This window comes from Hippopotamus amphibius, chromosome 2, assembly GCF_030028045.1.
Source record: "Hippopotamus amphibius kiboko isolate mHipAmp2 chromosome 2, mHipAmp2.hap2, whole genome shotgun sequence".
Lineage (NCBI taxonomy): Eukaryota > Metazoa > Chordata > Mammalia > Artiodactyla > Hippopotamidae > Hippopotamus > Hippopotamus amphibius.
Window position 1 is genome coordinate 187,540,772 of NC_080187.1, and position 25,992 is coordinate 187,566,763.

The 25,992-nt window shown below is 35.1% G+C and overlaps 1 protein-coding gene across 3 annotated transcripts in view; it reads left to right on the forward strand.

Moving 5' to 3' along the window:
- The window catches only part of GOLM2 (golgi membrane protein 2), a 114,622-nt gene that overhangs the window by 39,381 nt on the left and 49,249 nt on the right, over window positions 1-25,992 (forward strand). For all 3 annotated transcript variants that reach the window (XM_057721979.1, XM_057721980.1, XM_057721981.1), the window contains exons 2-6: window positions 5,817-5,871; window positions 10,761-10,863; window positions 12,571-12,661; window positions 16,044-16,188; window positions 16,492-16,572. In XM_057721979.1, the coding sequence (XP_057577962.1) occupies window positions 5,817-5,871; window positions 10,761-10,863; window positions 12,571-12,661; window positions 16,044-16,188; window positions 16,492-16,572 (475 nt within the window). The remainder of the gene's footprint in view (window positions 1-5,816; window positions 5,872-10,760; window positions 10,864-12,570; window positions 12,662-16,043; window positions 16,189-16,491; window positions 16,573-25,992) is intronic.

Consider the following 25,992-nt stretch of genomic DNA (forward strand, 5'->3'; position numbering starts at 1 on the left):
GTAAATTAGGCAAAGAGATGGGGCTGTGTTTGTGAATGTATGTGTGCGTGTGTGTGTGTGTGTGTGTGTGTGTGTGTGTGTGTCTGTCTGTCTGTCTGTCTGTCTATATACATCTATCTCTCATCCCCAAAGAAATTTAAAAAGAAAATGATTATTTGGTTTCTTTCTTGCATAATGTAAATAGGGATATTATGGGAAAAGTCTGAAAGTAACCAAAAAAGGACCTGAGAAGCCAGACAATGAGACTCCACTTATAAAATAAGGATTAAATAATACTTCTTAGAGTTTATATACTGTTACTTGTCTGCAGTATACTTAGAAAAGAAAGTATAGTCGTCCCTCAGTACCAAAGAGATTGGTTCCAGGAGCCCCTGTGCAGAGATGGATGCTCAAGTTCCTTATACAAAGTGGTGGATGCAGAGGACCATCTGTATTTTATAGCACTGCCAGTTCAAAAGAGTATATGTGGCAAATTGAAATACCTTTTTTCCAATCATGCAGTAGTGAGAACTCAAATTAATTTCTCAACAGCTGGGAAGTTTTGATAGAGTCATTTAGAAGATAAGCAAGTTCCTGTTAGAACACAAGGAAGTTACATCTATGAGGAGGTGGTGCAGTGGTTAAGAATCTGCCTGACAGTGCAGAGAACATGGGCTTGATCCCTGGTCCAGGAAGAAGATCTCACATGCCACGGAGCAACTAAGCCCATGTGTCACAACTACTGAGCCCATGTGCCACAACTACTGAAGCCCACACACCTAGGCCCATGCTTCTCAACATGAGAAGCCACCGAGATGAGAAGCCTGCACAACGCAACAAAGAGTAGACCCTGCTCACCACAACTAGAGAAAGCCCCCGAGCAGCAACAAAGACCCAATGCAGTCGATAAATAAATAAATAAATTAATTAATTTTAAAAAACACAAAAAACTATGAGGAGGAATAATCAGCTTCGTTTTGAAAGCGAGGAGGTGGTGGCCCGGTTCAATCCCTCGTCTGGGAACTAGATCCTGCATGCTGCAACTAAAGAGCTTGTGTGCCACAACTAAGAGCCAGTGCAGCCAAAATAAATAAATAAATATTTTTTGAAATAAATGAATAAATAAATAAAAGAAGTCAGATAAACTAATTTAAAAAAAAAAGAGTATAAGGATATAAAAGAGACAGTCCAGGAAGCTGAAGCCACTCATAGCCTAGTATTCAAGAATAGCATCTCTCTTGGGAGGTCCCTAGTGGTCCAGTGGCTAAGACTCTGCTCTCCCAATGCAGGGGGTCCAGGTTCCATCCCTGGTTGGGGAACTAGATCCCGCATGCATGCTGCAACTAAGGGTCTGCATGCTGCAACTAAGACCCAGCTTAGCCAAAAAAAATTAATTAATTAGTTAGTTAATTAAAAAAGAACAGTGTCTCTCTAGCTGTTTCAAAAGTAAATTTAAAATAGAATACAGAGAAGCTGGAATAGCATCATAAAAATGGATAAAAACAAAGTAGTGCAAACGTTGAAAACAAAAATAAAAGATGGCTGTGTTCTTTGGAGGGGCAAAAAATGCAAAAAGAAATTGGATCATGAAAATACAATAATCCCCCCTTATCCACAGGGAATACATACCAGGACCCCCAGTATACACCTGAAACCATGGATAGCATTAAACCCTGTGTATACTATGTGTTTTACATACATACATACCTATGATAAAGTTTAATGTCTAAATAAGGCACAATAAGAGATTAACAACAATAATAAAATAGAACAATTATAACAATATACTGTAATCAAAGTTATATGAATGTAGTCTCTCTCTCAAAATACAGTATCCTATACTTTACTCTCCCTGCTTTTGATGATGTGAGATGATAAAATGCCTATGAGATGAATGACTTAGCATTAGACTACTGTTGACCTTCTGGTAATTGGTTAGAAGGAGGATCATTTGCTTTGGGTGATCTTGGATCATCGAGCCATGGCGCTCTGAGTGGTTGAATGTTAGGAGCAGATGATGTTGATGGTTAGGGATCCCAGGTAGAACAAGGTGGATCACCCCAGGTTTTATCACGTTACTCATAACAGTACGCAATTTAAAACTTATGAATTGTATTTTTCTGGAATTTTTGGACTATGGTTGATTGCTGAAACCACAGAAAGCAAAACCACTGATGGGGTGGGGGGGAGGGGGAACTACTGTAAAAGAAACAGGAAAGAAAATAGACACAAGCTAATTAGAAGTTATTAGAGAGCAGTTCTTAGTAGTCAACAGATCACATAACTGTTGGTATCAGTTTTTCCTGCTGCCTCTTGCAGCTTTTCATCAGTGATCTCATTCCCATGGCTTTAATTGCCATTTGTATGCTAATAACTCAAATAATCTATGCCCAGACTCCAAACCCATATATCCAACTTCTTACTCAAGATCTCTTCTTGGGTGTGTCACAAGTGCCTCAAATTCAGTAGGTCCAAATCTGAAAAAAAATCATCTCTCCGCTTTTCTCTCCCATACCCAAGTCTGTTTCTCCTGTGTTTCCCTATTATGGAGTATTGCAGTCTTACCTTAATCCCCTAACTCTAGAAATCTAAACATCCTCCTTTAATGTTTCTTCTTTTACTCCTTTGTCTAATCAATCAGTTAGACTATTCATTGTTTCCCTTTAACATCTCTCACATACATTTATCTCTCTGTTCTCATTCTGTTGGTTTGGACCAGGGATTAGCAAACTTTTTCTATAAAGGGCCAGATAGTAAATACTTCAGGCTTTGCAGTCCATATGATCTTTTTCAAAATCACTGCAGCTCCAAAGCAGCCATAGACAATATGGAAATGAATGGGTGTAGCTATTTCCCATAAAACTTTATTTATAGACACTGAAATTTGAATTTTATGTAATTCGTGAAATATTCTTTTGGTTTTTCTCCCCAACCATTTAAAAATGTAAAAACATCCTTTTTGTGCCATCCGTACAAAAGCAGGGAATAGGCCAGATTTGGCTCACAGGCCATAGTTTTCCCAGGCTTAAAGGAACATTTTCTCTCACTTGAAAAACAACAGTAATTCCCCATTCTCCTACTTTCCTACCTGGTCTCTCTAGTCTTGTCTCTCTGGTCCACTCATCATACTGAGGCCAGATTGACTTTTTTAAAAGCAATTATATTCCAATAAAGAGCTTAAAAAATAAAAAAATAAAAAATAATAATAATAAAATAAAATGCAAAGTGGATTTCTCTATGTTGTTTGAAGTCCTTTAAGGGTTGGCCATAGCTGGTGGAATGTATCCACATTCCTTGGGAAGACCCTTTGTAATGTGGACCTTGCTTATCTTTCTAGACATATTTCTTGTCATTTCCCCCTAACTCTCTGTTCCAGCTTAAAACTGCTTAGAACTGCTTACAGTTTCTGTGATGTACAATGTTTTTCACTTCCAGGTTTTGACATGTTTCCTTGCCCTCACCCTACTTCCACCTGGCTAACCACTATTCTTCCTGCTGGACGTATTTCAGTTATCATCATCATCTCCAGAAACCTCCTCTCATTCCCCCCCAAGGCTGGATTTAAATGCTTCTATTAAGTTTTCCATCATGTCTGTAGAATTCAATAATAGCACTTATTCCACTGTATTATAATTGCCTGCTTTACTTGACTGCCTCTTCTAAATAGTAAACTCGACTGCCTAGTGTTTATCCATATTTTATCCTGTTTCCTGTATCGTGCCCCATACTACCCTCAGCATTTTTATTTTTTGCATTAAAATATTGATATAATTCACATGAAATTTGTCCTCTTTAAGTGCATAATTCAGTGGTTTTTAGTATACTCACAAAGTTGTGCGACCATCTCCCTATTTAATTCCAGAACATTTTTATCACACCAAAAAGAAACCTTACTCCCATTAGGATGTCACCCTTCATTCCTCTGCCGTTCAGCTCCTGGCAGCCACTAATTACTTTTTGTCTGTATGGATTTGCCTAGTCAGGACATTTCATATCAGTGGAAGGGCCCTCCATAGTCTCTTCTACCCAACCTTCTTCGTTATTGTTGTCTTCCCTGTATCATGTGGTTTAGCCAAACAGTACTTTGGTGGGGTCTTCATATATGTCTCATGCTTTCTTGCTTCTGTACCTTTTCTTATGCCATCTCCTCTATCTGAAATGCTTTTTTCTACGTTTAGAGTTTTACCTAGCCTTCAATGCCTAATTCAGATGACCCGTTCCATGAAACTTTCCTGATTATACTAGGTAGGAATCATCTCTGAAATCCTACAGTAATTATACTATTTTAGGTGCTACTTTGCCTACTGATTCTTTGAGACTGCTCTCATGTTTTCTAATTGTTTTATATTCTCCCATCCAGTACCTTGGCACAATAAGTTCTTAAAACATAATTGAAAATGTCATGGACAATCTGGAAAATAGCGTGGCAGTTTCTTTAAAAACTAAACACAGACTTACTATACAACCTAGCAGTCTTACTCCTGGGCATTTATCCCAGAGAAATAAAAACTAATGTTCATGTAAAAATCCATACACAGTTTTTCATAGCAGCTGTGTTTATGATAGCCAAAAACTAGAAACCACCAAAATGTTCTACAGTAGTTGAATGCTTAAACAAACTGTTATATCATGGAATACTACTCAGCAATAAAAAGGAATGAACTACTGACGTATACAACTATGCATTATGCTGACTGAAAAAAATCTCAAAAGGTCACGTACTATATGATTCCATTTATATACTGTTCTTGAAATGACAAAATTACGGAGATGGAGAACAAATTAGTGGTTACCAGAGATCAGGAATAGTGGGGAAGGAGGATAAGTTTGACTATATGGAATAACAGGAGGGAGATATCTGTGATGATAGAATAGTTCTGTGTCTTGATTTTGATGCTATTTACATGAATCTATACATATGATAAAATGACATAGAACTATACATACACATTGTACCAGTGTCAGTTTCCTGGTTTTGATGTTGTGTAAGATGTACCCACTGGGAGAAATTGTGTGAAAGGTATATGGGACTTCTCTGTGCTATCTTTGCAATTTTCTATGAACCTATAATTATTTCAAGATGAGAAGTTAAAATTTTTTTTCTTTAGGGATTGAAGCAGCACTTAGCATAATCACTTTGCCACTCATGGTGCTGCTTTTGATCAATACGAATCAGTCTGTGCCTTTCAAAATAATGTTACTCTTGAGGCTAACAAGAGAACCTGTTTGTAGTGATATTTTAGTTGCATTTTACAATTAGGTGAAACCTGTTTAAGCAAGAACTGAGACACAGTAGTTCTTTGTTTGATATCCTGGCTATCCAAGGCCTTGTCTTAATTTTTAAATTAAGTGATAAGCCTTAATTTGAGTCATATTTTGGTACCCTTTTAAGTTCCTGGTGCTCTTGTATACTGGCTTCAAGAGGACAGTGACTACAGCAGAGAGTCCTGTGTGGTATCTCTCATCCTGTGGGAGCTTGATAAATAATAATTACTTTTGACTTGACATTAACTGATTCAAACAATTCTTTTCTTAATATAGAGTTGAAAATCTTCTGGTAAGATTTTGAAAAAACATACTATTGGGCAATATTCAACTCAAACTTTAAAACTTATGAAAGTTGTTATACTATATATTAAGTAAAATGAATATTCTTATGTAAATTTAAAATGAGTATTACAGAATCAGAACTTATTTGTAATTCTTTTTGGTAAGTGATGTGGTATACGTATTTTTCTTTTGTACTTTTATGATCAAGCTCAAAGTGAATATGGGGGGAAAGTAAATAAGAGCAAAACTACATATTCTTTAGTAAAATGAAAACAATTTTTTTTCAGGTTAAACTGCAGAACAACATATCATATCAGATGGCAGACATACATCATTTAAAGGGTAAGAAACTTAATTACGGATTAAAGATGAAGGTCACTAAATGTCTAAAATCCTGAAGAATTAAGAAATTCTCAAGTTAGGCAGCTATATGAAATAGAATTTTTGAACAGAGCTCCTCTGATGGCAAAACATTTATCTTTTTGTCTTAAGATATAATAAAAAATATTGTTTTATATATAATAAATGCAATTTAAAATTTGAGGTCTGCATTTTAAGCTTGTGTTGTAGACAGAGTTTATGCAATGAAATGTTAAAAGAATCCTTAAAGAAAATTGAGCTGTAGCTTTGGAGACCATCAGATTTCCAGGGAGAAGATTAGGGATGATCCCTCTGTGTCCAATCTGCTAAAATAATCCATTCAGGTCTAGGGATGCTTTGGACAGGTCCTCCAAACTTAATGTTTTAGAAACCCTGGGAACAAAGAAACCTGGAACAGAAACCGGGAAAAAATCTGGAGATAGATTTGATAGATAGATAGATAGATAGATAGATAGATAGATAGACAGACAGACAGACAGACAGACAGACAGACAGACAGACGAAGAATAATAGGTAAAGAGAACAAGCACTGCTTACATTACTTCACACTATCATTGGCCTTTGGAGTTTGGGGTCTGGAGAACTATCCTTCTCCCTCACACCCTTTGATTATAACACTATATATTTTAAATTTTGCATACAGTGACTCTGAGTTTATATATGTGGGTAATACTTGCTCTCTAAGTTCAGAAATATATCTTTATAACCATTTTGAACCTCCTTAGATAGAATTAGGTAATACATTTTTAACATCCTCTTGAAGAAGCCAACCTAAGTTGACTTTGTAATTTATGTAAGTTTTGCTCCTCACCTAGCAAAACCATTAGGAAGTATTAACTGTGAGTTATAACCCAAACATAGGAATTATTAATTTTTTACTATCTCTGATATAGACTAGGTTTGTTTTTCTCTTAAAAATTCACTTTTGGGGAGGGTGGGAGGGAGTCACGGGAGGGAGGGAGGGGATATGGGGATAGGTGTATAAATACAGCTGATTCACTTTGGTACCTCATAAGCTGCTACAAGAGTGTGAAGCAATTATACTCCAATAAAGAGCTTAAAAAAATTCACTTTCTGAGTGGCCACGTTTGTTTTTGTTGCGTTTGTGTCCATATTCTATTCTTTTTGACTCACAGGAGTGCACAGATGACACAGAAGATGGCAAACTGTCAGTGCTGCTTCCAACTTGCAATTTTTACAAATGATTTTGCTTGTCATCAAAGTATATTTCTTATTAATAGTAATAGATCAGTTGAATGAGAAGTCCTGTGGCTTTTGCTAGTATACGTCAGAGAAAATGACAGCCTGTGTTAGTGAGTAAAAATGTTTATTGTGCTCTGTGTGTTGAAGTAGATCTTAAGATGTTTTGAAATTTTGATGGTAGTCATTAGCAGAGAAAAAAGCTTTGATCTGAACTCATAACCATGCAACTTTTGGTTTTAGTACAGTTGCTGAAGCTTGGACTCTTGAGAGTGAATTTCATTAATTTGACTTTTGCACCTTAGGAAATATTTCTACTGAAACAAACTTCTTGACAAGTTGACAGTAAAGTCCATATTTGACTATTTTCATTGACATTAATGTCAGATATAATGGAATTAATCAAGATCCTAAAAAAAAACTTATGATAGTTGATGTTTTCTTGAAAATAAAAGGATTAGGGTTGGTTTTTAATGCCTGAGAAAGTAAATTAACATTCTAGTATACACTTACTTATTTTGAACAGCTTAACTTATTTTTATGCCTGTTACTGAAAGAAAATTTGAAATAAAAATTTCCGTAAGTAATTTTTTTTTTTTTTGGCTTTGAAAGCTCATCCTAGGCAACCCCTTTCTTAACCATATCCCTAATCTTTTGAAGTTAAATCGAAGGATTATGGCCATACCTTTCTATAGCATACCCTGATATTACTGTTAGCACTAGACTACGCTGCACAGTTGACCTTGGACCTTATCTCATATTAAGTTACTCTCAGTGTCCTGCTCTGGTGACCTAGAGCAACCACACTAAACAGAGCATCTTTGGGTTCAAAATAAAGAAAACACATGGCAGTTGAAAGTAAAATGGTGATATAGGAAAATTTTGTCTTTAGTTTTGCTTTCTGATCTGTTTACTCACATCCCCCCCCCCCTTTATTTTTATTGGCCACACCATGCTGCTTGCAGGATCTCAGTTTCCTGAACAGGGATTGAACCCCAGCCACAGCAATGAAAGCTCTGAATCCTAACCACTAGACCACCAGGGAACTCTAATTTTCCCCTTTCAAGTATTTATTTTGACCCACTGAAAGCACCAGTCAGCTCCATGCTTTATAATCCTTTCCCTATATTGAAATAGGTTAGAATCTGATATTTTACATAGACTGGAACTGACTCATACTGATGTTTTATTTTTTTGACAATTGAATTTTAAGCCTTTTATCTCCATTTAAAAATGAAAACTTTATTTCCTGATAAAGGTATTTCAGATATTGTTAGTGAGAAGCTTTGTGGGGAGGCAGAGAAGCCATCCCAAATCTTGAAATCATACTGAGCCTCAGGTTCATTCTGAAGGTAAACTTAGCTGCTTCAGGTAGTTTACTGTGTAGGAAAAAGAAGCCTGAATGAGTCCTAAAGATCACCAGTTGAGGTCCATTCCCTAGTAGCTGCTAGGTAGTGCTGATCTAATTTTTTTTTTTTTAATTGTAGTAACTTTTCAGTTCTAGAAGCTTTCCTGCTTGAGCACAGCTTCTGGCAACTGGCTAACTGTAAGCTACAAGGCTTTTTGTCACTGCCTCTTGCTGGGATCTCATTGTTTCTGTAGAATCAACATCCATACCTGAGGCCAGAGGCTACCTCTAGCCCTCTGTTTCTTAGTAGATGGGACCAGAGATCAGGTAACAAGCTAAATGTGTTATGCAGGGATACCTGGCCTCAGATTTGTTACTTTTATCTAAGGTGGGGGTAATGAGTGAAAAACTATAGAAATCAACCATGTTTATATTGGAGAATTAATAGAGTAAGAAGAGAAATTTAAAATGTGACGACTAAACTCATAGAAACAGAGAGTAGAATGGTGGTTACCAGGGGCTGGGGGGTGTGTGGGGAAAATGAGATGTTGGTCAAAGGGTACAAGCTATTAGTTATAAGATAAATAAATTCTGATGATCTATATACAGCATGGTAATTATAGTTAACAATACTGTATTATATACTTGAAAGTTGCTAAGAGAGTAGATCTTAAATGTTTTCACCACAAAAAAAAGTGGTAATTATGTGAGATGGTGGAGGTGTTGGCTAATACTATGATGGTAATCATTTCACGATATGTAACTGAGTCAAATCAACATGTTGTACACCCTGAACTTACCCAATGTTATATCTCAATTAAAATAAAAAATAATAGGGGACTTCCCTGGCGGTCCAGTGATTAAGACTTCACCATCCAATGGTCAGGGCGCTAAGATCCCACATGCCTCACAGCCAAAAAAACCAAAACATAAAACAGAAGCAATATTGTAACAAATTCAATAAAGATTTTAAAAATGGTCCACATCAAAAAATCTTTAAAAAAATTAAATTAAAATTAAAAAAATAATTTAAAATGTAGCTTGAATAGGCAAGCATAATTATTAACTATAAGCATTTTATGTAAATCATTTACTTCTCATATTTGATTATTAATACTATACAGTAGCTATTATTATGCATAGTTAAACTTATATGCCTCGGCAGATGTTCATGTGACTTTAACATTTTTATTTGTTGTTATTACCATAGTTATGATTCCACAATAAAATTTAGAAAGTAGAGAAAAAAGTATGCTCTGAATCCCACCACTAAACATAATCACTGGTAGCATTTTGATATATTTTTATTCTCATCTGTTTTTTTACATGGATATATTTATATTATAAATATATGTCTATGTCTGCTTTTTAGAAACTTACATCACAAGCATTTTTAGAGTGCCTTTAAGGTAACAAGACAAATTCTGTAAGCCTTCTATGAAAAGTAGATGTTATTATAGTTATAATATTGATATATTATGATTAGATATTATATTTTAGTCTTAAAAAGTAGATGCTGTCTGTACAGAACAGACCTCTATTCCCATTTATAAAAATTAAGACTTTCTTAACTACTACCTTTGCTTAACTGCTAAGGCTGTTGGCTAATTTTTTAATCCTCTATCCAAGAAACTGACATTTCTCTTCTCTGGCTGTTTCTTTTATTTGTAGCGTTAGATGAAGAAGGAGTGACTCTAGAAAATGGGGCCAGTGATTATGGATTAAATGTTCACAAAAGAGCATCTGGTTCAGCTTTTAATTTACTATCCAGTTTTAAATTTCATGTTATTCATTGCAACTAAAACTTTTAGCTCTAGTCCAGAGATTATAAGCTTTGAAAATGGAATTTTGGTATATGTGGACCTAACCTTAGCAGAACTAGAAATGAGATCTAAAGTGATTTGTACCTAAGTTGGGAATCAAATGTGATTTAAAATGAATTGAATTCTGTACCCATAGCCAAAACATCTGAAAAATATGATTTTTCCCCTACTTTTATAAAGTAGTTAGGTTTAGAAAGATAATTCTTTTTGTCCTGTTTCCACAACTTAGCATATTGTCTACATAATGTGAAAAGATGTGTAATTTTTTAATATTTATGATTGATGTGAAAGCCACTGAGGGTATCTTGTTTTAAAAATAAATTTTATTGCCCATGCATGTATATGAAAGGCAATTTAATGCAGTACTAATTATATAATATAATTTCCTGTATATAATTTTTAAAAATCCCATACCTTCTCAATAGGAAGCAGTAGAGTAAGTAAAGTGTATTCCTTTGATTTTTACCTTCTGTTGACAGAGCAACTTGCTGAGCTTCGTCAGGAGTTTCTTCGACAGGAAGACCAGCTCCAGGACTATAGGAAGAACAATACTTACCTTGTGAAGAGGTTAGAATATGAGAGGTAAGATGCTACATGCAACAATACTGATGAATCTTGAATATTTTTCCAGCTTTCAGACAATTCATTTCTTCCTTTCGGGCTTCTGTTTTTCTTCTCTTTTTTCACTTTACTAGGTCTTTTAAATTCCTTTTCTATTATCTTTCTATGCCTCTTTGAAATCCATCCTCTTTCATTTCAATATGTTGAACAACGTGAAAAGATCTCTTACAAGTCATGTTGAATCTACCCATGTAAGTAGAGTTCATTGTGAGACAGAAAATCTTGCAAGGTCTGAGTTTTATTGAATTAGATATGATAAGACTGAAAGAAGATTCTGTGGTTCTTTTCAAAGGTCATCCAGAAGATAAAGCCAGTGCTGGAAGATGTCCCCAGAATAGCTGAGGGACTAAATGCCAGCTGCTTCTCCTACTCTGCACTTCAGTCCCCTTGCTTACACCTCTATACTGTTGGTGATGAGGTTGGGAAACCTCTTAGGGGCCTTTCTAGAATCACTCTTTAAAAAGGCTTTATTATATCTTAAATCAGTTTTACAGTAAAAGATATTTTTGGGTCTGCACACCAAAAACTACAAAGATTCACCATATTTTAAACTGTTTATCCATTTCTGGCTTCTTACTCTTGTAGGTTATCAATATGCATCTACTTACATATATGTATTTTAATCTAATAGTATTCAATAATTTTCCATATATCTTTAGGATTAAAGAAATATTTTTCCAGCATGTTAGTGTACCAGAATTTGTTTAATCTCTCCCAATTGCTGGACCATTGTAGGAGTTTTCCTTTACTCACTGTTATGATTATCAACTATAACAATCTTTGTGCAAAAAGCATTTTCTCCCTCCTATGTTATTTCACTAGTTATATTCTCAAATATACAACTTCGGAGATGGAATGTTTTATTGATTTTGTTGCTCTTATCACATATATGAAAGATTGCTTTGTAAAATGACTATACTAATTTATAATGTAAATGTTTCCCTGTAGCCCCACCAACATTGGCTTTTATAATTCTAACTTAATTTTGCTAGTATAGGAATAAGATAGTACTGTACTACATACACATACAGGAAGTTTAATTTGCATTTTAAATGGTGAAAGGTAACATTTTTCTATGTATTTTATTATTTGTTTCTTTTTGCATGAATGATCTATTTGTATTCTTTGACTGCTTGTCCAATGGAAATTCACAGTCTTTATCTGTTTTGTTCCTTCACATTTTCTCTTGCTGGTTGCGTTCTCTCTTTTTTATTAGTTTCTTCTGTTCTTGCTCTTCTTATGGTTTAGGCTTTTATTATTGTGTTGAAAGTACTATTTGATGAATCACCTGCTGCCCCTCCTCATCATAATTCTGGCTTTTTTATCTATTACTATATATTGATCTTACAGTTTTCTAAAATGTTTTTCTCTTCTATGATTGAAGTTGACTTTGATAATTGTTTCTCTATAAATGCAATTTATAAAAATAAATTTTCATCTTTATAATTTGTTTTTTAATTAGCTTTATCAATATTTTTATCCTTTTCTAAAGTCAAATATTATAAGAATTTTGACTGTGAGCTATTTTTATGTCTGCTCTTTGTCCTCCCCACCCACTCTCCTGCTAACTGAATGCTTTAATCTTATCAATGTATGTTTTCAACTTCTAGACATCTTTGAGAATAAATCCAAAATAATATAGTCTAAAAGAATGACTTTGTAATTTAGTTTTCAGTGTGGACAGCAGATCAAGGAATTAAGAGCACAGCATGAAGAAAATATTAAAAAGTTAGCAGACCAGTTTTTGCAGGAACAAAAGGTAAATTTTAAAAATACTTAAGAAATCTTATAATTTAGAAGTTAAAATTTGTATTTTTGTCATAAACTATTATATTTTTAAGTATTTTAGCGTGCCTAATTCTAAAAATGACTAGCAGTGGCTTTACTGCCAAGTAAATTAGACATTTGCAAAAATATAACCTCAACTTTTAAAGCTAATTTTGAGCTAAATATCTTTTACCTGACTTTTAAAAATAATTTTTGCTGTTTATTTCTCAGGTTGTAAAGTGGATAATTATTTTACTGAAAGCAATTATTTACTATTTTATGCTTTTGAGAAAGAGAAAAAAATTGAGAAAATTTTTCCTTAATTATCAATCTTTGTTATTCTCAATTCCTTTCTTAAAACACAGAAATGAAACAGCCACTATTTTAATTCATATTTTGGGGGTGGCAAATTCTTTTAATTCTTACAATTCCAGTTGATATATATTACGAAAGTCCTGCTAGAAATGGAGGGAATTTGTCTGAAGTTTACTAGTCAGTAGGACATTCATTTTTTATACACTATAATCTAATCTGACTACCTATGATTTGTATAAAATCTTGTGATTTAGAGTAAAGAGATTAAACAGTGAAAAGTATTTTTCTTGGTCTTTGGTAGCAGCTCATCTAAAGGACTAGAAGTTAAGGAAACCAGGTTTTCATTTTCACTCTTTCACTATGTTGCAGCATGATATTGAGGGCATCATTGTTTGAATCTATAAAGTGGAATAGCTGCTGCCTGTCTGCAGTCTTCCTTGAAGAGACATGGGGATAGATTGCTGGAAGATGGCAGGCTTGAGTGAGCTACCTTGGTAGCATTGAGGCATTGAGGGCAGCCAGAAGGTATTATTGAGACACAGTGGTTAGAGGAGCATAGTAGAACACAAAAGGAAGGGGATGAGAGGCTTGCTGTTACAATTGTGTTATTACAAGTCCAGTATATAAATAATGGGATAAATTTGCTCTCTTCTCCCAAGAAGCACATACATGAGCTTTTCCCTTTTTCCTGGCAAGTGTAGTTCTCCCTTTCTGCTCTTCTATATTAGGCTATTTTTATATTACTAATTAACTAATATCCACTCCAGTTCTTTTTTGCCCTTATCCTGTCCTAAATGGAACAAGGTTGGAAGGAATAGAGATGCTTAAGAGAACTTCTTTCTAGGGTGGCATACCAGCTGTCTAATTCTACTCCTCATCCTCATTCCCTGTTCTTCAACTACTATAACTAGTTGATTCTGTGAAATCTGAGTTGTTTTTCATAGGAACAAATCCATTGTAAGCTGTATGAAACAAGCATAAATTGTATTCAGGGATTTTATTTTTTTAATTTAACCAAGTACATGCCTGTCTAAGAAATTACTCTGGGGAAAGGGTCAGCAAACTAAATCCAACCTCCTGCCTGTTTTTATACTGCCCATCAGCAAGAAAACAGTTATTACATTTTAAAAATGGTTAAAAAATCAAAAGACTTTTATGACATGGTAAAGTTGTAAGAAATTCAAATCAGCATCTAGAAATACGGGGTTTTTTTGTTTGTTTTTTTTTAAGCTCTTTATTGGAATATAATTGCTTTATACTCTTGTACCAGCGTTTGAGGTATACCAAAGTTAATCAGCTGTATTTATACATATATCCTCATATCCTCTCCGTCCCACGACTCCCTCCCACCCTCCCTGTCCTGGCCCTTTAAGGCATTACCCATTATTGAGTTGATCTCCCTTTGTTATACAGCAACTTCCCACTAGCTATCTGTTTTACAGTTGGTGGTGTATATATGGCTATGCTACTCTCTCACTTCGTCCCAGCTTACTCTTCGCCCCCACCCCCCCAACCCCGTGTCCTCCAGTCCATTCTCTGCATCCTTATAGAAATACAGTTTTATTAGAACACAGCCACATTCACTTGTTTACTGCTTTCATGCTACAAAGGAAGATAAATTGTTATAGACCAGAGGAGACTAAGAAGACCTGAGTACTTAAATGCAATGCAATTAAAAATTAAATAAAAATGAAATAAAATAACTGCAGTGTGGTATTCTGGATTGGATCCTGGAACAGAGAAAGGTCTAAGTGGAAAAAGTGGTGAAATCTAAGTAAAGTCTGGCGTTCAGAAATTTTAGTTTATCATTTCACTCACCAACAGTTAGGCTCTCAGAATTGGCTATAGCTTATCCAGTTCCCCAAAACTGTGGGAGTGAGAAGGACTGTGGTTTGAATCCCTTTTCCACATTTCTCTAGCTTTGTAATCTTGGAAAAGCTACTTAACTTCTTTAAGCCTCAGTTTTACTTTGTTTTTCCCAAAACTGTTCCTTTATCTCTACTAGAGGATAGACTTGAAAACAATTTGTAAACTTTGAAACATAGTGCAAATGTTTGTTGTTGATTTTATCTGCCAGGTAACCTGGAATACCTACTCCTGATTGTCAAAGCACCCTTTCTTCTTTATTGTGACAAATTCTTACAATTGGGCTCTTATTTTTCTAGATTCCCTGTAGATTTTTTAGTACTATTATTTTTTATAATGTTACCAATGATTACATTGCATAGTGCTTTGGAGTTGACAAAGCATTTACTATTAATATTATTTTGCATTAGATATTAAGATGCCAACCCAAGCATATGTATGTGACTCCTTGCCTCTCCCAATTTTCCACTGAGGCAACTAAACCAATATAAAAGAGAAAACTGCCCCCTGCAGAACTGAGTCAGGCCTAATCATAAACCTGAAGATTCAAGTTTCGAAGGAGGTGATATGGTTAGTTAAAGCAGGTTACAGGGAGCACTGACTTGTGTATTGTTCTGCCATTCCTTCCTATGCTTGAGTGGCCAGTGCACCTGGGAAGAAGTTTGCCTGTTCTCCACCCTTGCTGTTTCTACTTGGGGAAAAGCTTGACAATGTCAAATAGCCATCTATCACACGTGAGGGGGCACCTGTGTGACAACCTCCTGCTGTCTGCTATCCTGCTCGACTACAACATATGCCTATACAGAACCCACTCTTCCCACAGCACCCAGGACAATGCCCAACTGCAGGCCTCCACAGCAGCCTACAGTGCTCAGCAAGACTATCTTTTCACAGAATCACCAAAGAGAATGATCGGCATAGCCAAAGAGAATTATCTCTGCCTAACATTTTAGGCCATGTATTTAAGTAGAGACTTTTAAAAAATGTTACTTATTCTTTGACTTCATATCTGGCATAAAAACTGAACGGAAAATAATACTATATCCCCCATCTCTAAGTATTTGGAATTTGGACCTATGGTATGTGTTTCAAAAAAAAATGAACTGTTTCAGAATATTTAGTTAATAGTTGTGTCAGTGGTTTAATATTTTGAACTGAAAAATACTTACTGTTGTCAAATCTTACTCTAACAGCAAGAGGCCCACAAGTTTGAATCAAAAGATGGAAATGAATTGGATATAAACAATCATGCAGTACCTAAAAACATACCAAAAGTTGCTGAGAATGCTGCAGGCAAGAATGAAGAACCCTCAAGCAATCATATTCCACATGGGAAAGGTATTACTATTATTTTGTGTTAATAGGATATTGACTTTTTCTTCTCATTTTGAAGTGAACATTTTCAATCATAAAGAATATTGTTTGATTTTACTTCTGTTATGATTAGGTGTCTGTTTCAAATTTGGATCCTTTAGAAAAAGATAGTAAGTTTATAGAGTTAACAAATGTGTCCAAAGCAAGATATAAAGATATTCATTCGATGTAGCCTATTGCTTTATAAACTGATTGTTACATTCCTTCAAAACAGTTTTAATTTATGTAAGGAAAAATATAGAATTATATTTTTTGTTACTTGGGCAGAACAAATCAAACGAGGTAGTGATGCAGGAATGCCTGGAATAGAAGAGAATGACCTTGCAAAAGCTGAAGATCTTCCCATTGGTAAGTAAAAGTTATTGCAATATTTAACTGAATTGATCATGTTATTTTTCATGTGACTGTTGTTTTTTTTGAGTAACACCTGTCACAGATATCTGGATGATTGATATTTCCAGTTAACTAACTACCCATTGGTTGCCAGGATATAATTGTTTTGGATATAGTTTGTATGAAAAATTTTGCTAAAAATGTATGCTTGTTTTTGCCTTAAGAGTCAAGTGTATTTGAAATTTTTCTTGATGACTTAGAGTTAACTGCTTATGACAGTTACACTACGTTAGAGCTGTTTATGTTTACTAAAAGTATATGTGGCTTATTTCTTTCAGGCTAAATGTTCCTAGATTGCTGTGTTGTTGGCATAGTAATACCCTTATATAGGTTTTTAGGAGTGAGCATGCCTTTTCAGTTAATCACCCTACATTTTATTTTTTTTTAATATTTATTTATTTTGGCTGTGCTGGGTCTTAGTTGCGGCATGCATGTGGGATCTAGTTCCCCCACCAGGAATCAGTCCTGGGCCCTCTGCATTGGGAGCATGGAGTCTTACCCACTGGACCACCTGGGAAGTCCTAATCACCCTACACTTTAAATAGCTTATTCATTTTTTTTTTCCTTTCTTTTATGGCTACTCCTGTTCAGCGTGTATCTCTTTCTTCTTTAAGGTGTCTGCTTCTTATCCATTTCCACTTGGTCTGTATCACTGCTGCTATCCTAATGCCATTAGTTTGCTTTTTCCGTGTCTCTTTGTTTTTCTTGCCATTGCTGTTGTTCTTGGCTATTATAGGTACCCCTCCCTGCTGACTCCAGTTTATTATTGTGGAAAATAGGAAGTAACAGCACATCTTTGGTTCTTCTTAGCTGTTTTTATTCCTTTTTAATCTTCGTGATTACTTCTGTGGTTATAGCTCATTGTATGTGGCTGAAATTGCTGAATGTCTGAGGTCCAAATGAATGAAGTGTTAATCCTGTCATTTGTGTAGTTTTGTTATCTTCTCAAATTCTTTCATATCTATGTTCTTTTGAGTTTCCAATTCACAGTATATTCCCTTAAAATAAAGGTCAGGACAAGAGCAAGAACACGAGTTTAAAAATAAGAAGTAAGGATGAACACGAGTTGTTTGTAAGGCAGTAAAGTTATCCAGTGATTCTTAAAGTGTGGTGCTTGGACCAGCAGTATCAGCATTATCCCAGAGCTTGTTAGAAACACAGATTCTTAGGTCCCATTCCAGACCTGCTGCGTAAGAAATTCTTGGGATATAGCCCAGCAGTTCGTGTTTTAACAAGCTCTCCAGGCGATTTTGATCTATGCTAAAGTTTTAGAACCACTGGCTTAGATGTTAATGTAAAGAAATGTTGAGAGCAAGGACCATGTATTCTAACACATTTTTGCAGTACTTGCTCTAGTCTTAGACTCACCAAGTTTTAGATTGATTAATCTCTTTATGTTGTGCTTACTTTTTTTAATTGAATGAAAGATTCTTTAAATTCTGTAGTGCTTTACAATTTTCAAAAGTTTCACGCACATGCTTTCATATAATCCCATAATAACTCCCTTCGTCCCCCTACCCTTATATTGCCCTTCCCTTCTCCCCACTGGTAACCACTTGGTTGTTCTCTGTATCTGTGAGTCTACTTCTTTTTTGTTTTATTCACTAGTTTGTTGTATTTTTTAGATTCCACATGTGAGATCATACAATATCCACACGTCGTACAATAGCCACATATCATATGATATCCACATATAAATGTCTATCATCTATAGACAAAGACAAGTATTTGTCTTTCACTGTCTGACTTATTTCACTTAGCGTAATGCCTTCCACGTCCATACATGTTGCTGCAAATGGCAAAAGTTCCCTTCTTATGGCTGAGTAGTAGTCCACTGTATATGTATACCACACCTTCTTTATCCATTCATCTGTTGATGGACACTTAGATTGCTTCCATGTTTTGGCAATTGTAAATAATGCTGCTATAAATATTGGGGTGCGTGTATCTTCAAGTTAGTGGGGTTTTTTTTTCTGTCAAATATTTACTCTGGAGTGCACTTGCTGGGTCATATGGTAGCTCTATTTTTAGTTTTTTAAGAAATCTCCATACCGTTTTCCACACTGGCTGCACCAATTTACATTCCCACCAACAGTGTACAAGTGGATTAATTTTTCTTTATCTTCGATTTTCTGTAATTTGAAAATGATATACTGTGAAGCCGGGGGGGGGGTTTGTTTATTTTTTGTTTGTTTGTTTTGGCATTTATCCTGCTTGGTGTTCCCTAAGCTTCCTGGATCTGCAGTTTGGTGTTTGACATTAATTTGGGGAAATTCTCAGTCATTATTATTTCAAATATTTCTTCTGTTCTTTTCTTTCTTCTCCTTCTGGTATTCTCATTACACATATGTTATACCTTTTATAGTTTTCTTAGGTATTTGGTTCTGTTTTTCTTCCAGTCTTTGTCTTCTTTGCTTTTTAGTTTTTGAAGATTCTATTGCTATGTCCTTTAGCTGAGCGCTTCTTTCCTCACCTTTTCTAGTCTACTAATAAGCCCATCAAAGGCATTCTTCATTTCTGTTACAGTGTTTTTGATCTCTAGTATTTCTTTTTGATTCTTCCTAGGATTTCTGTCTCTGTACTCACATTGCCTGTCTGTTCTTGAATGCTGTCTGCTTTATCCATTAGAGTTCTTAGCATATTAATTACAGTTGTTTTAAATTCCTAGTCTGATAATTCCAATATTTCTGCTGTGTGTGATTTTGAAGCTTGCTCTCTCTTTTCAAATTGCATTTTTTGCCTTTCAGTGTGCCTTGTAATTTTTTCTTGACACCTTAACATGATATACCAGGGGAAAATAGGTTTCTAGTAATGTGGTGGTGAGGTGTGGGGGAGGGGAAGCATTCTATAGTCCTATTATTAGGTCTCAGTCTTTAGTGAGCCTGTGCCTCTGGACTCTGAACTTCACGAGTGTTTCTCAGTTTTTTTTTCTCCCCCTTTAGGTGGGACAAGCTGGCTAGAGTGGGCTGGAGTTGGGTGTTTCCCTTCCCCAGATCACTTAGACTCTGATAATGCCCTAGCAGCTTAGGCACTGTTTAACTAATTTCTGTGGAAGGCAGACCTTATTAAGAAGAATAGAGTGCTTTGGTGTATTTTAGAAGTGATTCCTTTTGCCCTTTCCCTGTCCAAGGGGATTTTTCTCCAATATTTACCTTGGGAACCTAGTTGATTTCCCAGAGATAAATGCCGCAACTTTGTGGGAGCCCCCTCTGTGACTGGGTCCCCCTAGAATTTTAACTCTGAGTTATCTATACTGAGCCTCTGGCAATTAATCAGTTACAGTTCAGGTTTTCATACCCTGGCACTGCCTTCTGTGGCAGTTTTTGTTCATTAGTCTTTCCTGTAAGAGAGACTCCCTGTATTTGCCTGTCTCTCTAATCATGGTAGTAGTAGTTTGCCCTGTGTCCTCCTCTTCCTTATGGACCCAAGAAGTGTTGTTGATTTTTCAGCCTGGTTAGCTTTTTTCTTGTTGTTAGGGTAGAGTGGCAACTTCTAAGCTCCTCATATACAGAACCACAAAGCAGAAATCCTCTGGATTAATTTTTGAACCTCTTTGAACTATTGATGCTTTACTTTGAAAATCATTGTTCATAACAGTTATCCTTAATTATTTAGAGAAATATTTTGAGTATAAAGATTATTTTTATATAGTCAATGGTAAAAAGAAACTTTGAGCTGTATAGTCAGTTAGATGCAAACACAAAGGAAAGCCATGTTGAAGCTTTGTACCTTGAGCTCCCAGTTTGGTCGTGCCTTGCACATGGGAAGGTCCCAGTAAATGTGTGTGGTCGAATTACCAGAATATCTTTAGCAGTGGGGCGATGGTCTCTAGAGTCAAACTGCTGGAGTCAAACCCATGGCTCTGTCTTTTAACAGGCATGTGGCCATTTATTTGCCCTTATCCTTATCAATGAAATAGGATAATAACAGTTTCAACCTCATAGGCTGCATGTGAGGTTTAAATGTAATGCATCAAGAATAGAACCTAACATATAGCCAGTGCTATATAAACCTTAGCTGCTATTACCATGTTTATTTTACCATGATTGTTATTACCATGATTATTTTATATTATTAGAAACATTTTTATCTCCTTGTCACTCCTCTTACTGAGTACTACCTTTTCTCCCTGAAGTAATCTATGTCATAATTCTTAATGCCAGTACAAGTTCTGGTGTGTATGTGAAGTCCCTAATGACTGCAGAGGCAATAATTCCACAGAGGAAGTAGAGAAGAGAACACATCCTTGTAATTTAAAAACAGACTCTTATGTGTTAATGCCAGTTTTGTTTACGATAGCAGGACTGTACTAGAAACTATAGCAGAGCAGTGCTGAACTATCTTAAAATATAGCTGTGAAACAGTCGAAGGGTATATAGCACACGCCTGTGGTTAGCGTGATGCTTCAGTGTCTCAGCTTCCAAAGCCATAGAGCTAAATCTTAATGGGTTTTGTTTGTTTTTAATGTTGATTTGGAACTAGTCACAGGATTTTACAGGAGTCTTGCAGTTTAACCCGTTGCCTTCTTGACCTGGATATTTTAGGCAGCTGTGATGTTAGGTAGTTACCTATTTATATCACTGGTTTTTAAACTTTTTTAGATTTAGAAACATTCCAAACATACAGAAAAACAAAGAGAATAATATAATGAATAGTCAAGTATCCACTGCCCTTTAAAAAAAACATAATACATTTATTTCAGGTATTTCTATTATTGATGTTATTGTTAAAGAAATAAAACATTACGGATAAATCAAAGCCTCTCTGTGTATCCCCATCCTGTCTCTTCTTCCCCAGAGGTAGCTACTATGCTGAGATTGGTGTGCATCAATTTCCATACATGTTTTTAGACTTTTACTGCACTTGTAAACATCTATAAAACTATAAAGTATTGTTTGCTTCCTTAAACTTTAAATAAATGTCTTGTGTATATTATTTTGCAACATTTTTCCCCTCAGTATTGTGCTTTTGAGACTTATCCGGGTTATACCTGTGGCATTTTAACAGCTATAATTATTTCACTGTATAAATATACCATAATTTATCAATTCATATGTAATAAACAATACTACAGTGGACATTCTTGTGCACATGAGAGTCTCTAGATGCTTCTCATATTTGATTAGTACCTTGAGATTAAAAGGTGAGGCTGTTGCTGGCTAGAGGACAGGCCTAGGAATCTAGCTGTTCCAAGCCCTAGAGGGTTGAGGAGATCAATAGCTCAGCACACTGCTAACCTGTAAACAGTTCCCAGCGCAATGGTTGCAAAGCTGTGTACAAGGATATGAACTTAAAAGAATTCTTGCATTATAGAGTATCTTCACCTTTTCTAATAACAGTTTACACTTCTGCTAGTAACATGCGACAGTTTTTGTTTCTCCACATCCTCTATTGGATTGTTGGTATTTTCCTTATTGATTTTTAAAGATTCCTTAATAGTATGTAATGCAAATACCTTTTCCATATCATGGGTATCAAGAGAGAGGAAAATCTTATTTCTTACTTGGAAACTTCTATCTACTTTTAAGATCTAGTCAATGTCAGTGAAAATTGCCCTAATGATTTACTTTGGGGAAAACTTCATAAAGATATAAAGTTTTTATGTGCCTAAGCAATCAGAAGTTCTTTTCTAATTAATAATTTCTAAAAAAAAAAAGTTACTCTTTGGTTTTCTAATATTAGGTAGAGCTACCCTATTTATAAGATAATTAATTTTCTAGAACAGAAGATTTCTACCTTGGCCATATATTGGAATCACTGGAAAGTTAAAACAAACAAACAAACAAAAAAATGATGCCTGAGTCTCACTCCAGAGATTTTTATATGTTTGATCTGAGTTGCAGCTAGGGCTCTGAACATTTAATTGCTTCTTAAGTGATTGTGTTTTGTAGCCAAGCTAGAAAACCACTGCTCTCAGAGGATTCTCTAGGTCTGCACTGCCTAATATTAATACATTAGCCACTGGTCACATGTAGCTATTTAAATTCATTAAACTTAAATAAAACTAAAATTTCATTTCCTCAGTCAGACTTGCTACACTTCAAGTGCTTTGTAGTCACCGTGGCTACTGGCTGTTGTATTGGACAGCACAGATATAGAACGTTTCCATCATTGCATAAAGTCCTGTTGGATAGTGCTACCTTAATTGAAACTGCTATTAGGTTCGTTTCTGGGGAAGAAGACTGAGGACAGAGATGAAAAGGTGACTTTTCATTATATAATCTTTTTAAAACCTTTTGAATGTTGGTTTCAAAATTTCATAAGGTATTTTTTTAATAAAATATCTACTCAAAAAATAACTATTTTTAAAAAAGTTAAAGAGATAATTATAATGATATTTGAGATGAGAAAAAAGATTATGTTTTAAAGAAACAATGAAGTTAATCTCTTTTTTGGGGGGCAAAGATTCTTCCTCTAAAGTTTAGAGCTTTTAGAGGAAATATTTTCTAAATTTATAAAAATACATTAAAGGGCTTCCTAGGTGGTGTAGTGGTTGGGAGTCTGCCTGCCAATGCAGGGGACACAGGTTCGATCCCTGCTCCAGGAAGATCCCACATGCCACGGAGCAACTAAGCCCGTGTGCCAAAAAAAAAAAAAAAAAAAAAAAAAAAAAAATACATTAAAATATGTCAACAAATTCAATCAGTGTAAATAAACTTTTCTCTTAGACATCTTGTAAAACAGAAATTGACAAACTTGCAGCTTGGTTGCCTGTTTTAATCCATAGTTTTACTGAAACATTACCATGCTCATTTGTGTATTGTTAATGACTGCTCTTGTGCTAGAACAGCAGAGTTGAGCATGACCTACAAGCTTAAAGTTTTCACTATCTAGACCTTTAAGAACAAGTTTCAAAGACCCACATTACAAAAGAAACAAATTAGGTAAAATTGGGCATTTTTTGTTGTTGTGGTAGGGGAGAAATACTAGCATAATATCAAATTGTATGTATTCCTGGAAACTGCTACTAAAGGTACATAATTACATAAACTTCTAATGATACATTTGGTTTATAATTGAAAAGACATTTCTTTCACTGTCATATTTTATGGGGCCACAATTTATACTGGCCACAATTAAGAAAAAAGGAATCAAGGTAGAGTCTTGAACCAGCAAGTAACATCCAGGGAGAATAGGATAGAATAGGATTCAGTGAGTTTGAGGGTTTAATTGGTGCCTGTTTCTCTCACTTTTTAAAAACTACACTTCTAAAGTATTGTGTTTTAGTGGTTATCCTAGGGGTTACTGTATGCATCCCCTACATATCATGGTATACTTACAAATAATGTTATACTACTTTATGTAAAATGTTAGAGCCTTACAGAGATTTAATTCCATTTTCTTTGCCTCATGCTTTCTGCTGTTGTCATATATATTTCTTTTTTTAAAAAAAACTTTACTGACATACAATAAACTGCATATATTTAAAGTGTACAATTTGATATTTTTTTTCTTATTAGTAATGTGTATATGGCAATCCCTATCTCCCAATTCCTCCCACCCCAACCTCCCCCGCTTTCCCTGCTTGGTGTCCATATATTTGTTCTTTACATCCGTGTCTCTATTTCTGCCTTGCAAACCAGTTGATCTTGTACCATTTTTCTAGATTCCTAATATATGAGTTACTATACGATATTTGTTTTTCTCTTTCTGACTTACTTCACCCTGTATGACAGTCTCTAGCCAAGGTCCATCTGTGTCTCTGTAAACGTCCCAATTTTGTTCCTTGTTACGGCGGAGTAATAATCCATTGTATGTATGTACTGCATCTTCTTTTATCTCTTCATCTGTTGATGAATATTTAGGTTGCTTCCATGACCTGGCTATTGTAAATAGTGCTGCAGTCAACATTGGGGTGCATGTATCTTTTTGAATTATGGTTTTCTCTGAATATATGCAGTAGTGAGATTGCTGGGTCATATGGTAATTCTATTTTTAGTTTTTTAAGGAAACTGCATACTGTTCTTCATAGTGGATGTATCAATTTACATTCTTACCAACAGAGCAAGAGGGTTCCCTATTCTCCACATCCTTTCCAGCATTTATTGTTTGTAGATTTTCTGATGATGCCCCTTCTAACCGGTGTGAGGTGATACCTCATTCTATTTTTGATTTGCATTTCTCTAATAATTAGTGATGTTAAGTAGCTTTTCATGTGCTTCTTGGTCATCTGTATATCTTCTTTGGAGAAATGCCTATTTAGGTCTTCTGCCCATTTTTTGATTGGGTTGTTTGTTTGATATTGAGCTGTATGAACTGTTTATGTATTTTGGAGATTAATCCTTTGTTGATTCGTTTGCAAATATTTTCTCCCATTCTGAGGGTTTTCTTTCATCTTATTTATAGTTTCCTTTGCTGTGCAAAACCTTTTAAGTTTCATTAGGTCCCACTAGTAATTTTTGTTTTTATTTCCATTACTCTCGGAGGTGGGTCAAAAAAGATCTTGTTGTGATTTATGTCAAAGAGAGTCCTTCCTATGTTTTCCTCTAGGAGTTCTACAGTGTCTGGCTTTACATTTAGGTCTTTAATCCATTTTGAGTTTATTTTTGTGTATGGTGTTAGGGAGTGTTCTAATTTCATTCTTTTACATGTAGCTGTCCAGTTTTCCCAGCACCACTTCTTGAAGAGGTTGTCTTTTCTCCATTGTATATCCTTGCCTCCTTTGTCGTAGATTAGTTGACCATAGTTTATCTCTGGGCTTTCTATCCTGTTCCATTGATCTATATTTCTGTTTTAGTGCCAGTACCATATTTTCTTGATTCCTGTAGCTTTGTAGTATAGTCTGAGGTCAGGGAGTCAGATTCCTCCAGCTCTGTTTTTTTCTCTCAAGATTGCTTTGGCTATTTGGGGTATGTAAATATGGTTACTGGGTATGTAAATATGGTTGGTTTTTTTTTTTCTTTCAGCACTTTACAGATACAATTCCACTGTCTTCTAGCCACCATTAATGCTAAATCAACTGTTATTCTTTTGTATTAGTGTGTATTTTTTTTCTCTAACTGCTTTAAAATTTTTCTCTTTAACTTTCATTTTTATCAGTTTGACTAAGATGTGCCTTGGTCTGGTTTTCTTTGTACTTATCTTGCTTGGAATTCACTGAGGTTCTTCAATCTGTGGGGTGGTATGTTTCACCAAATTTGAGAATTTTCAGCCTTTATTCAAATTCAAATATTCAAAAATTTTTCTGCCCTATTTTTTCCCTGAGTACATGCATTTCAGACTGCTTGATATTGTCCCACAGATCACTGAAGTTTTGTTTAATTTTTTTACAATAATTTTTCTGTTTTAATTTGTTTAATGTCTGATTTGTCTTAAAGTTCATTTACCCCTTTTTCTGCAGTGTTTAGACTGCTATTCAAAGCCCATCTAGTGTAG